We start from the raw sequence: 15,805 nt of genomic DNA on the forward strand, positions 1-15,805 counted from the left end.
TGCTTTTATTAGTAAATTTCTTTCCTTTCATAATTTTCTAATTTTGGCCTTTTCTTTTCTACTTAAGAAGTCCCTTTAACATTTTTTGTAAGGCTGGTTTAATGATGATAAACTCCTTTAACTTTTGTTGTCTAAGAAACTATCGCTCCTTCAATTCTGAATTCTTGGTTGTTGGTATTTGCCTTTCAGCACTTTGAATGTATTATTCCACTTCCTTCTGGCCTGTAACGTTTCTGCTGAAAAATCGGGTAATCATCTTATGGGGGGTCTCTTTTATGTAGCTAGTTGTTTTTCTATTCCTGCCTTTAAGATTTTTTCTCTATGTTTAATTTTTGACATTTTAATTATGTGCTGGTGTGGACCTGCTTCGGTTCATCTTGTTTGGGGCTCTCTTTGATTCCTGGACCTGATGTCTGGTCCCTTCCCCAGGTTTTAGGAAAGTTTTCAACTATTATTTAATTTTCTGCTGTGTTCTCTCTCTTCTCATTTTGGGATCCCTATAATATGAATATTAGTATGTGTGATGTTATCCTAGATGTCCCTTAACCTATCTTCATTTTTTAAAATTCTTTTTTCTTTTTGCTGTTCAGCTTGGATTAGTTCCTCTACCATGTTTTCTAGATTGCTGATTCATTATTCTGCATTCTCTAATCTGCTGTTGATTCTCTTTAGCATATTTTTCATTTCATTTATTTTATTCTTCAGCTCTGACTGGTTCTTTTTTATATTTTTTTGTCTCTTTGTTGAAGTTCTCACTGAGTTCATCCACTTTCCTCTCAAGTCCAGTGAGCATCCTCATGACCATTACTTTGAACTCTTTATCAGGGAGATTGTTTGTCTCTGTTTTGTGTAGCTTTTTTCCTGAGTTTTTGTCTTGTTCTTTGGTTTGGAACATATTCCTCTATCTTCTCATTTTGTCTAACTCTCTGAGTTTGTTTCTGTGTGTTAGGTAGACATACTATATCTCTTAGTCTTGGAGGTAGTGGCCTTATGTAGAAGGCATCCTGTGGGGCCCATATGCAATCTCCCTTGGTCACCAGAACCAGACACTCCAGGGGCTGCCTTGTGTGGGCTGCATGTGCCCACCTGCTATGACTGGGCTGTGATTGCTGTGGGCGCACTGGTGGGTGGGGCTGGCCTCTGCCCAGGGGGCTGAGGAACCTGGCTGCACCGACTGTGGGTGTCCTGATGGGTGAGGTTAGATGCTGGCAAAACTCATTGTCTCTCTTGATAGCATTCCTCACCTAACAAACATTGTGTAAATAAAGCCCTCTGGTATTAAGCATTCATGTTTCAGGTATTCTCTGTGTTATGTTCTTGACCCGTGAATGTTGGCATTTTAAGAAATATATGTGTGTGTGTTTATAAAATATGCATACACATAATACTACAGTTTTATATTTTTATTCAGAATCAGAACCTTTACTACTGAGGTCAGTTCTTGTATACGAAAGTCATATTCACATATGGTGACATCTTTTTGAGAGTGTTATTTCATTTGCTTCCACTTGTACACACATGTAGGATGCTTTCATAAGGATTATACCTTCACTTTAATTACAGCTGTATTGCTTTTAATAGCATAGTTATCTACTATAGTCCTGTTAATTATTGTGACATCTGCCCTAATTAAGTCAGCTTAATTTTCTGGGAATTCAAGTAGCACTGATCGTTTTAATTGAACTACAGAGAGGAGGGAGAGAGAATCTTATCCAATGTCAAGTGAACTTTGATAGCTGCTGGGAATAGAATGAATATGTCATGCCTCAACACAGAATGCTATATATGGAGACAAACTGGAAATTAATTTGCTGGGAATGTGGGAAATCTCACAATGATTCAGTATCTACAGTTCTTTCCTTGTGTTTGATAAAAAGGGTGGCTATAAATTCTTAAAATTTCCTAACACAAATAATAATTAAAAGAATGGCAACATTGTAATGTTCTGGTATGTGATTGTTGATTTCAGAAAATGCCTGGGACTGTAAGGCAAGCAGCTTTTAACTTGGTATAAATAGAATACTTTTCAACGTCTTGTCTTGCTGTGCCAGGGAGCCCTTTAATTATGAATGCTTTAAAAAATTTGTTAAAGTTTTAATAGAAACTTAGTGAAATGTTCCTATTCTGTTGAATTGTGGCAAGAGCTCCTAACTATTGAGTGCTAAGTATGTTCTTTTTATAGATCTAAATTATAGACTCTTTTTAAAAGGGGGTAGCAACTGTAGTTTCAGAGAAATTTGAAAATTTTCTGTACCACCTTTTTTTGGTAGTGTGTATGCGACTAGGAGCTCAACTGAGGGAAGAAGACAGCCCCTTGCACAGGAGGGGGAAGTGAGAGGTAGTGTTATCTCCATAAAGGCCATCTTCTCTCCAGACAGAGACCCAAACTGGCCACTTGAAGGAGGGACATTGGCAACCGAATGGGCCCTGGTTCCTGCTCCAGGCTGTCCAGCTGTGTTCTGTCAACATGATTACCTGTAGTCTTGTCAGATGTCTAGGGAGTTAACAATTTAGCAGAAGCAGAAAGGGAAATCACTCTTAGCTCTAATACTAAAGGAAGAGTCCCACTGAAACCGTAACTAAACTTCCCTCTTTTCCAAAGAATGTTGATGTTTGAATGTGGGGCAAAAGGTACTTCAGATGAAAACAGGCCATGCGTACACACACCCTTCATCTAATGAAATGGTGTAAATATGTAAATATAATTTTTAGAAAGGAAAGGTTAATGAGAAGGGATTGCCAGATACCTATAAACATGAGCTTGATTGTGATTTCAGTTGCATTTTTGATACGCATTTTCAATTGGGCAATATTGTCCCCAAGAGGGAAAATTGTTTTTGGGTGTAAAAAGCATTCTTTTTCTATGTAAAGCACAGATTTACATATAGTACATAAGCTGATACACAGTATATCTGTGGCAGTAAAATATCATGGGGAATGATTAGAAAAAATATCTGAAGAGGCTCTTGAGGGGGCAATAAGAGAGTAAGGTTGGGAACACTGAATTAGAGACAGTTTTTTCACATTTTCACATTTATGAATCTATGATAGATCTTAAAGTTGATAAGATGACATAGTTTAATTTTTTCTTAGTGGAACTTAAATAATGGTGTATATTACACTGTTAGAAGATGTGATGGTTTCTTAGATTTGCTGAGATACTGTGCATTTTGAATTATGGGAGAGATTAGAGAAGGTACTCTTTATTATTTGACTGGAGAAGGCTGACAAAAGGACCCTTCCTTCTGGGGAAAGAGTCTTAAATATAACAAAACAAAGCTGTCAACTTTCCCCTATTTCCTTTTCTAACTAACTATTTTCATGGATGAGATTGACATTGTACTAGTTTTCCAGGCCAGTGGTATGTCAACTTTCCCTGTGACACAGTCCAAACGCCCTAATGCAGCTCTTCCCTTTCATGACCGCTGTCCACCCTAGTCTGTGTGCCTTTCAGCCAGCCCTGCTCTCCCGCCCCAGCCTTCCAGCAGCCCTCTCTGGCTCCTCTCTCTGTCCTTTCCAAGCCAGCTGCTATGCCGCTGCCAGATCCATGTGCTTTTTGCCTGCCACTTTCTTGTCCCCAAAATATATGACAGTTTTATTTTGCACTTTTGAAGTATTGGGTAAAGGACAAATATAGATTTTTACACGATAGCAGTTTTATGTTTGTTACCTGTTGATAATATCATAAATTTCATAATACTTTTTAAATGAGTTGAATTTTGTTCTTCTAATCATCATCCACCTACATTTGAGGAGTAATAAAACATGTATGCAGGAGATGTGACAATCAGTGCTCTGAATACCACGGATCTGGCCCTGGGGGCTCCTGACAGTAACTCAGCCATCCTCAGTGTCTCTGGTCCTTGGCTGGTAACCCCCTTCACCCAAGTACAGGCTCCTCCACTTGACTCAGAGGCGCTCTTCAATCTAGACCCTCCATTTCCGAGTCTGACCTTCTTTTCCACTTGACACACAAGGACACATTCTTTAGACCAGCCCGGCTTTTGCTTATCGGATCCTTTGCTGGAAATGTTCTGTGACTTTCCTATTCTTTAGAATCTGCTAAAGGCCTTGTCATAAATGACACATTCTTTGAAGACACCAGCAGCTCACACAGGCCCTTCTGCTCTCTCTGAGCCCAGCTTCAGTTTAAACCTAATATCTTCTTGTTTGGTTTCTTAGTGGATATTATGTCTACACAAAGTGTCACAACAACTTTGATAACCCATTGTGGTTAAAAATTATACCCTATACTTGCTTATATCCTTATCCTATGAGTAGAGCCCTGTCCTGGGTATCTTGTAGGCAATGAATAAACATTTGACTATTTAAATCTAATGCTTAAAAAAGGACAGAGCTACTTTATATCTTTCTATAAGAAAAAGTGTGTAAGACAGAAACAGATTTTAAGGAGTGGAAAAATAACTCAGTGTGGTGCCTTGTTCATGGGTGGCACTTAATAAATAAAAATGTATAATTAATATGAAATTAATTTCAATAAAAATAAAAAATGAAGAATAATTTTCAAGAAGCCACAAATGGAAGATTTAGAACATGCAAATAAGCATTATAGGTTTAGCACTATAAACTTCAGGAGGACAGGACTCTTCACATTTTTATCTCCAACACCTATCACAGCGCCTTGTACACAGACGATCTCAGTCAGTGCCTGTAGAAAGAGTGGCTGAACAGGGGAGCCGACAGCAGAAGGAATTCTTGGATGAGAATCAGGACACGTGGGGATTTTAGTCCTGAATTCCGTGTTCACTTGTTACACTAATGTGATTCACTTGGTTGGTGTCTCTGGGTCACAGTTGCTGTGGTGTATAAACAGCCACCACTGTTTTTGAGAACCTATATAGCCTGATCAAGTTTTTGAATATTTTTGGAAAAAGAGGAAGCCTAAATATAAATAAATAAATAAATAAATAAATAAATAAATAAAGAGATTGGTAAAGTCCTATCACTTTTCCCTGAAGAAAGGAAAAAAAAACAATTTATAAAAAACTTTGGATCAGAGCTCATCCTCCAACATAAAAAAATGCTGACACAAGTTATTAAAAATGCAGGAGTGTTCAGGAAATGAAATCTGAGCCTTTTTGTTTGCTTGGTTCTTTCTGTTGGCTGCGTGTTCTCACGAGGGCAGGGACAATGTCTGATTTATTTGTCACTGTAGCTCCAGGTCAGAGTGCAGTACCTGGCAGGTAGTAGGTGCTCTGTTAACACCTATTGACAGAGGAAATCATGAAATCCTGGTCTATGATTGAGTGAAGTAGAGGTTAGGATGTCCACCTGATAGAGATGGTATTCAAACAGTTGTGGTTAGGTAGTTGATAGGGCTTGAGGTGCCTTCTAAGTTTGATCCTATGATTCTTTATTCTAAAATAAGTTAAAAAAAACCCTAACCATTTAAATAGGTTTGAAAATTATCACAATAATATAATTAGTTATATGACTGACTCAGGGGTCACATGCACAAACTGTTAACTCTAGGTTCATCTCAGCTTGGGCTGGGGCCAAGAATGGGGAGTATGGAGACACCAGACAATTGATATTTTGAAAGTGCTTGTCATGCAACCAGCATTGCCTTAAGAATATCCACAATGACAGTCATTCCCAAAGACCCTTGGGGTTGAACTTGATAGTTTTCAAGACCCTTGCTCTGAGTTTTATATTTTCCTATGTATGTTTATTTTAATCATATGATCTATAAGATTTTTCTTGAGTTAGAATTATCTTTTAACCCCCGCATCATATAAGAAGCACTACATTATTATCTGGTTTAAACATCTTTCATTACCCTTGAAACCATTGCAGTTTCTGGGGAGGGTTTGATCTTAGTGTTTTTGTGGGTGCATTTGTTATGTTTTGTATTTCTTGTTCTGTTTCTCTTACAGCTGGTCTTGGAAGAACAGGGACATTGATAGCCTGTTACGTCATGAAACACTACAGGTTTACACATGCTGAAATAATTGCTTGGATCAGAATCTGCCGGCCGGGCTCCATTATAGGACCCCAGCAGCACTTCCTGGAAGAGTGAGTATATTGCCTCTTTTAGTGAGTTCCTGATCATTTCTACCTCTGTTCTCCTGGTTGTGGACTATGTCAAGCCTGTGGTTATAAAATGGCTGTATTGTTAGAGAAGTCTGTGCCTCTAATGGAATATTGTTGATTTGACAGCTAATGCATTCTACCTTCGTACCTTTTATATCTTTTAGATCAGGTGAGAGTGAGAAGAAAATCACAGAGCCATCGCTGCCTACCTTTTTTCTGTCATTTTCTATGTGTGATCTGGCTGCAGTGCAATTTTCTTCTGTCATCCCAGTTGGTACTTTTCGTTCTTTTCTTTTGTTTGCATGTCTAAAAGCAGAATGAAAAAAAAACACAACTAAGGTCAGTCAGTGATTTTGGTGACATTATTGCTTTCCTGACAACTAACTAACTGCCACTATAGCAGCAACTTATGAGTCACCAGGGAAGAAGAAATGAGAACTGGGTTTTAGTCTCAGCCCTGCCACTAACTAGCTTTCTGACGTTTATTTAGAACACTTACAGATTCATTCATTTATTCATTCATTCATTCACATATCATTCACAAACTATTAATCTACAGATCACAAAGTAGAGAAATATAACCTTTTCCAGTTTCCCTTCAAAGTTTTAGAAAGTGCCATCAATTTACCCATTAATAAAGTGAGGAGATGAAATTAGCACTAACTCATTTAGGTCCAGCTCTAAAATGTTGGCAGTTAGTGATATCTTATGCTGAAATTTCATTTTTTTCTTTTAATGCTGGGACAGATATGTTTTGAATAACATTCTCTTCCATATGATTAATTCCTTTTCCATTTAAATCATTTTATTTTGGTGAGAAACTAATGACCATGAATTTTGCAGAGAGATGCTGTAAAGAAGCTATAAGCATCTGAAATGGTTAAAAGGACTTGAGCCCACTGAGGAATTGCTTCAGTTGCAAATCTCAGAGGGAATAACTGATAAGAAAAAAGGGTTGAAAAGTGTGAAAGAATATCTTAGCTTAAGAGAATGAAACAGAAATGTAATGAATATGCAAGAAAAAGATACCCAGAAATAGGATCAAAAAGTAGACAGACACCACTAGGTTTTTTGCTTTTGAGATACAAATAAAGTAATTCTGTTTTTTTTTAGAGTTCTATTCTGTATCAGATTCTCAGCTGGTGGCTTCCTCTGTTTTGCATTATTTGTGCCTGTAGCATGGAGCTTTGTGCTGTGTACCTGTCAGGGGCCTGTTATACTAATTGCTTACTAAAGTTGAATAAATGGTCCTTGGGTTAGAAAACAGAAACCAAAGCCTGCTTCTTTAAGCCATTTACTCAATCTCTTAAAATCACTGTTTGGAGGAATGTTCATTCATTAGGTACCTACTGCATGTTCACCTTGCACCGAGTACTCTATGAGCTTCTGCTCACAAGGTTAGGAGATACCGCTGAGAATAGCACTGGTCAGTTTCACGTAGTTTTCTCAGGGTTTCAGAAGCCATAGCCCTCCTATCCATGCCTGCACCCTCCTCCTTCTTACCTCCCCACTATGCCTCCTCTCTCTGCCATATTTCAAAATAATAACTGAAGGAACTAGGTTATGAGGTCAAGACACTCTAGACTGAAGAGAGGTTTTTTTCATTTATAGATACTTAAGGATAAGCTGTAAAGCTCAGGGTTATTTCCTTAGATGTGAGCCCATACTATAGTTCTCCAAGTATTTTTCTGTAAAATCTGAAATGCATGATGGCTTCCTTATGTAACTGGGGCATTAGACTCAGTCATTATTAATGCTTAGGTCAGAACCTTCCTGAAGGCAGGTTCTTTGAGGCACTAGACCTTCCTTGTATTGTTATGTGTTCTGGGTAAAATTTCATTGACTGTATAACGTTCTGGCTTTTCTATTGATGGATAATTAGGTTGTTTACCATTTGGGGCTATTTCATATCTTTTGGTGTATCTTTATGCTGGATGTATACCTATGAGTGGAATGTTCATCTGTAGGATGATTACTAAAGAGTTTTCCAAAGTAGGTAAGCCTGTTTACACTCCCATCAGCAATGGGTGGGGATTCGACTTTCTTCCCATATTTTTGAATACTTGGTATTGTCAGTCTTTTAAATTCAAGCCATTATATTTTGTTTACAGTGGTAATTTGTTTTGTTGTTTTAATTTGCTTTTCCCTAATGACTAATGAGTTGAATATCTTTTCATATATTTATTGTATATTCTCTTTTATGAAATAACTTTTCATATTCCTCAGCCATCTTTCCATTGGGCAGTCTCTTTCCTTTGATTTGTAAGAGTCTAAATATTCTAAATAAAACTAGTTTCCATTTTGTGTTGTACAGATATATTTACCTACTCTTGTGGTTTGCTTTTTCACTCTCAATACTGTCTTCTGGTGAACAGAATTTCTCAGTTTCAGTGCAGCCAAATGTCATTAATCTTTTTTTTTAAGGTATTGCTTTTTATATTTGATTTCAGACATCTTTGTCAAGCCCAAAGTATTAATTTATTCTTTTATGTTGCTTTGCAGAAGCTCTATTGATTTTCCATTATATTTAGATCAACAGTACATCAGGAATTATTATTTTTTAAATATTGTGAGATAGGAACCTCCCACCTGGATATTTAATTGACCCTGTATAATTTATTGAAAAGATTACCCCTTTCCCATTTTTACCATTGCTCTAGAGTGTCATCTTTGTTAGAAACCAAGTATTGATAAATGTGTGGGTTTATTTCTGAGTCTGTATTCTATTCTATTTGTTAATTTGTCTATCTGGACACCAGTATTTCAATGTCATAATTGGTGCAGTTTTAAAATGAGTCTCAATATCTGGGAGTGTAAATCTTCCAGCTTTTCTCTTATTCAAATTATCTTATTCTTCCATTATTTAAGTCTTCTTTAATTTACTTCAGTTTAAAAAGTATTTCTAGTTTTCTGTGTAGAGGTGTTGCACATGTTTTGCATATCTGTTCCTAGGTATTAGAAGTTATTGAATGTATTTTAAAAAGGTATCTTTTTTTAGGCTTTACATTCTAATTGTTCAAAGCTGGTATCTAGAAATGCAGTTGATTTTTTTTTTACACACTATTCACATAGGCTTTTAAATTGAGGTATAATTAATATACAATAAAATATAAAGATCTCGATTTAATGAGTTTTCACAGTTGAATACACCTGTGTAATCACAACCCAAGACAAGATACAGAACATATTTAACACCCAAGAAGTTCTTTAATTCTCCTTTTCAGTCAGTTTCCCCTTGCATACTCCAGAAGCAATAGCTTTCTTTTTTTAAATTGACATATAACATTATATTAGTTTTAGATGTACAACATACTGATTTGATATTTGTATAAACTGCAAAAAGATCACCATAATAAGTCTACTTAATATTGTCCCCTTATGTGGTTGTAAAAACAATTTTCTTTTCTTGTGATGGGAACTTCTAAGATCTATGCTCTTGGCAACTTTCAAATATGTAATACATACTGTACTCATATAGTAGCCTTAATACTGAAAGAGCGATTCCTCCCTCTTTTTCCTTCTTTAACAAAATTGTCTTAGCAATGGCAACTTCCTTTTCTTTTCTATATAAATTTTAGAATAATCTTGTCCATATCTATGAAACAATCATGCTGCAGTTTTGATAGGAATGTGTTATAATCTGTGTCAGTTTAGGGAGGGTTGACATCTTTACTAATGTTGTCTTCCAATCCATAAACACGTCATGTCTCTTCCTTTATTTAGATCTTCTTTCATTTCTTTCCTCAGCATTGTGTAGCTTTCAGCACAAAAATCCTGTTTTGTTGGAATTATACCTAAGTATTTCATTTTCTTTTGAGTGATTACAAATGGTATTCTATTTTTAATTTCAGTATCCACATGTTCATTGCTAGTATATAGAAATACAATTGATTTTCTATGTTTTATTTGTATCGTGAAACTTGGGAGTGTGTGTGTGTCTGTGAATTCCTGGGGATTTCTGCACAGACAATTCTGTCATCTACAAATAGGGACAGTTTTATTGCTTTTCCAATCTGTATGTCTCCTTTCTTTCCTTGGTGCACAAACTAGAACTTCCAGCACTATGATGAATATGAGTGGTGAAAGCAGACATTCTTCTCTTGTTCCTAGTCTGGTGGGGGTGGGAGAAGCACCTAGGCATTTACCATCAAGTACAATGTTAGAAGTTTGCTATATTTGAACTTTATCAAGTTGAAGAAGGTCCCCCTCTCTATCTATTTTTTCTGAGAGTTCCTTTTTTTAAAAAAAATTTTTATTAAGGTATGATTGATATACACTCTTATGAAGATTTCACATGATAAAACGATGTGGTTACTACATTTACCCATGTTATCAAGTCCCCACTCATACCCCAGTGTAGTCACTGTTCATCAGTGCAGCAAGATGCCACAGATTCACTATGCGCCTTCTCTGTGCTCCACTTTTCTCCCCATGATCCCCCACACCATGTGTACTAAACATACTACCCCTCAGTCCCCTTCTCCCTCCCTCCCCAGCCACCCTCCCACACCCCTCTGTTTTGGTAACCACTAGTTCATTCTTGGAGTCTCTAAGTCTACTGCCATTTTGTTCCTTCAGTTTTGCTTCATTGTTATACTCCACAAATGAGGGAAATCATTTGGCATTTGTCTTTGTCTGCCTGGCTTATTTCACTGAGCATAATATTCTCCAGCTCCATCCATGTTGTTGCAAATGGTAGGATTTGTTTCTTTCTTATGGCTGAATAGTATTCCATTGTGTATATGTGCCACTTCTTCTTAATCCATTCATCTACTGATGGACACTTAGGTTGCTTCCATATCTTGGCTATTGTAAAAAGTGCTGCGATAAACATAGGGGTGTATATGTCTTTTTGAATCTGAGAAGTTGTATTCTTTGGGTAAATTCCAAGGAGTGGGATTCCCGGGTCAAATGGTATTTCTATTTTTAGTTTTTTGAGGAATCTCCATATTGCTTTCCACAATGGTTGAACTAGCTTACATTCCCACCAGCAGTGTAGGAGGGTTCCCCTTTCTCTGCATCCTCGCCAGCATTTGTTGTTCTTAGTCTTTTTGATGCTAGCCATCCTTAATAGTGTTAGGTGATATCTCATTGTGGTTTTAATTTGCATTTCCCTGATGATTAGTGATGTAGAGCATCTTTTCATGTGTCTGTTGGCCATCTGAATTTCTTCTTTGAAGAACTGTCTCTTCATATCCTCTGCCCATTTGTTAATCAGGTTATTTGCTTTTTGGGTGTTGAGGTGTGTAAGTTCTTTATATATTTTGGATGTTAACCCCTTGTCAGATATGTCATTTACAGATATATTCTCCCATACTGTAGGATGCCTTTTTTGTTCTGTTAATGGTGTCCTTTGCCGTACAGAAACTTTTTAGTTTGATGTAGTCCCATGAGTTCATTTTTGCTTTTGTTTCCCTTTCTCGAGGAGATGCATTCAGGGACAAGTTGCTCATGCTTATATTCAGGAGATGTTTGCCTATGTTGTCTTTTAAGAGTTTTATGGTTTCATGACTTACATTCAAGTTTTTAGTCCATTTCCAGTTTATTTTTGTGTATGGGGTTAAACAACAATCCAGTTTCATTCTCTTGCATGTAACTGTCCAGTTTTGCCAACACCAGCTGTTGAAGAGGCAGTCATTTCCCCATTGTATATCCATGACTCCTTTATCATATATTAATTGACCATATATGCTTGGGTTTATATCAGGGGTCCCTAGTCTGTTCCACTGGTCTATGGGTCTGTTCTTGTGCCAGTACCAAATTGTCTTGATTACTGTGGCTTTGAAGTAGAGCTTGAAGTTGGGGAGTGTAATTCTGCCTGCTTTATTCTTCCTCCTCAGGATTGTTTTGGCTATTCGGGGTCTTTTGTGGTTCCATATGAATTTTTGAACTATTTGTTCCAGTTCATTGAAGAATGTTGCTGGTAATTTGATAGGGATTGCATCAAATCTGTATATTGCTTTGGGCAGGATGGCCATTTTGACAATATTTATTCTTCCTATCCATGAGCACGGGATGTGTTTCTCTTTATTGGTATCTTCTTTAATTTCTCTCATGAGTGTCTTGTAGTTTTCAGACTATAGGTCTTTCACTTCCTTGGTTAGGTTTATTTGTAGGTATTTTATTCTTTTTGATGCAGTTGTGAATAGAATTGTTTTCCTGATTTCTCTCTCTGCTAGTTCATTGTTAGTGTATAGGAATGCCACAGACTTCTGCATATTAATATTGTATCCTGTAACTTTGCTGAATTCAGATATTAGATCTAGTAGTTTTGGAGTGGATTCTTCAGGGTTTTTTATGTACAATATCATGTCATCTGCAAACAGGGTCAGTTTAACTTCTTCCTTACCAATCTGGATGCCTTGTATTTCTCTGTGTTGTCTGATTGCCGTGGCTAGGACCTCCAGTACTATGTTGAATAGAAGTGGGGAAAGTGGGCATCCTTGTCTTGTTCCCAATCTTAAAGGAAAAGCTTTCAGCTTCTCGCTGGTAAGTATAATGTTGGCTGTGGGTTTGTCATATATGGCCTTTATTATGTTGAGGTATTTGCCCTTTATACCCATTTTGTTGAGAGTTTTTATCATGAATGGATGTTGAATTTTGTCAAATGCTTTTTCAGCATCTATGGAGATGATCATGTGGTTTTTGTCTTTCTTTTTGTTGATGTGGTGGATAATGTTGATGGATTTTTGAATTTTGTACCATCCTTGCATCCCTGGAATAAATCCTACTTGATCATGATGCATGAACTTTTTGAAGTATTGTTGAATTCAGTTTGCTAATATTTTGCTGACTATTTTTGCGTCTATGTTCATCAGGTATATTGGTCTGTAATTTTCTTTTTTTCTGGTGTCTTTGCCTGGTTTTGGTACTAGAGTTATGCTGGCTTCATAGCATGAGTTTGAAAGTATTCCCTCCTCTTCGATTTTTTTGGAAAACTTTAAGGAGAATGGGTATTAGGTCTTCACTAAATGTTTGATAAAATTCAGTGGTGAAATTCAGAGTTCTCTTTTATTTGCCTCTTGTATTATTTGCAGGGTTTATACTGACTTGTACTAAGTGGGGAAAGGCTGGGAGAGGGGAGTGAATGCCATTTTGTGTGGACCAGAAGTATATGCTTTTTAAAACCACTCTAACTCCTGAGCCACATTATTCATTAATATAGTTGAAAATAGTCGCTTGACTATGTTTTCCTGTAATATGTATTTGTTCTGGAGACAGAGGCTAACTCTCAGTTTAAAAAGTCAGTAAATCTTGTTTAAATTAATTTAATTAAAATCACTGTAATTGGATAATTAAATGTTGAATCACATCTTGTCAGTGGAGTCTAAAAAAAAAAAATTCAGTGGTGAAGCCATCAGGTTTGGGGGTTTTGTTCTTAGGTAGTTTTTTGATTACCAGTTTAATTTTGTTGGTGGTAATCGGTCCATTCAGATTTTCTGTTTCTTCCTTGGTCAGCCTTGGAAAGCTGTATTTTTCTAGAAAGTTGTCCATTTCTTCTATGTTATCCAGTTTGTTAGAATATCATTTTTCATAGTATTCTCTAACAATTCTTTGTATTTCTGTGGTGTCATAGTGATTTTTCCTTTCTCATTTCTGATTCTGTTTATGTGTGTAAACTCTCTTTTTTTCTTGATAAGTTTGGCTAGGGTTTTATCTATTTTGTTTATTTTCTTGAAGAACCAGCTCTTGCTTTCATTGATTCTTTCTATTGTTTTATTCTTCTCAATTTTATTTACTTCTGCTCTGATCTTTATTATGTCCCTCCTTCTGCTGACTTTGGGCCTTATTTGTTCTTTTTCTAGTTTCATTAATTCTGAGTTTAGACTGCTTATATGGAATTGTTCTTCTTTCCTGAGGTAGGCCTGTATTGCAATATACTTTCCTCTTAGCACAGCCTTGACTGCATCCCACAGATTTTGCACTGTTGAATTATTGTTGCCATTTGTCTCGATATATTGTTTTATCTCTATTTTTATTTGGTCATTGATCCATTGGTTATTCAGGAGCATATTGTGAAGCCTCCATGTGTTTGTGGGATTTTTCATTTTCTTTGCATAATTTATTTCTAGTTTCATATGTTTGTTGTCTGAGAAACTGGTTGGTATAATTTCAATCTTTTTGAATTTACTGAGGCTCTTTTTGTGGCCTAGTATATGATCTATTCTTGAAGATGTTCCATGTGCACTTGAGAAGAATGTGTTTTCTGCTGCTTTTGAATGTAGAGTTCTGTAGATGTCTGTTAGGTCCATCTGTTCTAATGTGTTGTTCAGTGCCTCTGTGTCCTTACTTATTTTCGGTCTGGTTGATCTGTCCTTCAGAGTGAGTGGAGTGTTGAAGTCTCCTAGAATGAATGCATTGCATTCTATTTCCCCTTTTAATTCAGTTAGTATTTGTTTCACATGTGTAGGTGCTCCTGTGTTGGGAGCATAGATATTTATAATGATTATATCTTCTTGTTGGATTGACCCCTTTATCATTATGTAATGTCCTTCTTTGTCTCTTGTGACTTTCTTTGTTTTGAAGTCTATTTTGTCTGATATGAGTACTGTAACTACTGCTTTTTTCTCCCTATTAGTTGCATGAAATATCTTTTTCCATCCCTTCACTTTTAGTCTGTGTATATCATTGGGTTTAAAGTGAGTTTCTTATAGTCTGCATATAGATGGGTCTTGTTTTTTTATCCATTCAGTGACTCTATGTCTTTTGATTGGTGCATTCAGTCCATTTACATTTAGGTGATTATCGATAGGTATATACTTATTGCCATTGCAGGCTTTAGATTCATGGTTACCAAAGGTTCAAGGTTAACTTCCTTACTATCTAAGAGTCTAACTTAACTCACTCAATATGCTATTACAAATACAATGTAAAGGTTCTTTTCTTTTTCTCCTCCTTTTTCTTCCTCCTCCATTCTTTATATATTAGGTATCATATTCTGTACTCTTTATCTATCCCTTGATTGACTTTGGAGATAGTTAATTTAATTTTGCATTTGCTTAATAATTAGCTGTTCTACTTTCTCTACTGTGGTTTTATTACATATGGTGACAGGTGTTAAACCTTAGGAACACTTCCCTCTAAAGCAGTCCCTCCAAAATAGACTGTAGAGATGGTTTGTGGGAGGTAAATTCTCTCAGCTTTTGCTTATCTGGAAATTGTTTAATCCCTCCTTCAAATTTAAATGATAATCTTGCTGGATAAAGTAATCTTGGTTCAAGGCCCTTCTGCTTCATTGCATTAAATACATCATGCCACTCCCTTCTGGCCTGTAAGGTTTCTGCTGAGAAGTCTGATGTTAGCCTGATGGGCTTTTCCTTTGTATGTGATCTTATTTCTCTCTCTGGCTGCTTTCAATAGTCTGTCCTTATTCTTGATCTTTGCCATTTTAATTTCTATATGTCTTGGTGTTGTCTTCCTTGGGTCCCTTGTGTTGGGAGATCTGTGCATCTCCATGGCCTGAGAGATTATTTCCTTCCCCAGATTGGGGATGTTTTCAGCAATTACCTCATCAAAGACACTTTCTATCCCTTTCTCTCTCTCTCTTCTTCTGATACCCCTATAATATGAATGTTGTTCCGTTTGGATTGATCACACAGTTCTCTCAATATTCTCTCATTCTTAGAGATCCTTTTTTCTCTCTGTGCCTCAGCTTCTTTGTGTTCTTCTTCTCTAGTTTCTATTTCATTTATCGTCTCCTCCAACATATCTAATCTGCTTTTAATACCCTCCAACCAGAATTCATTCCTGA

At 36.5% G+C, this 15,805-nt stretch overlaps 1 protein-coding gene across 5 annotated transcripts in view; it reads left to right on the plus strand.

Moving 5' to 3' along the window:
* Window positions 1-15,805, plus strand: part of CDC14A (cell division cycle 14A) — a 181,655-nt gene that overhangs the window by 127,570 nt on the left and 38,280 nt on the right. For all 5 annotated transcript variants that reach the window (XM_057500470.1, XM_036883870.2, XM_036883871.2 and 2 more), the window contains one exon: window positions 5,898-6,036. In XM_057500470.1, the coding sequence (XP_057356453.1) occupies window positions 5,898-6,036 (139 nt within the window). The remainder of the gene's footprint in view (window positions 1-5,897; window positions 6,037-15,805) is intronic.

Source organism: Manis pentadactyla, chromosome 4 (genome assembly GCF_030020395.1).
Source record: "Manis pentadactyla isolate mManPen7 chromosome 4, mManPen7.hap1, whole genome shotgun sequence".
In the NCBI taxonomy this organism is placed as follows: Eukaryota; Metazoa; Chordata; class Mammalia; order Pholidota; family Manidae; genus Manis; species Manis pentadactyla.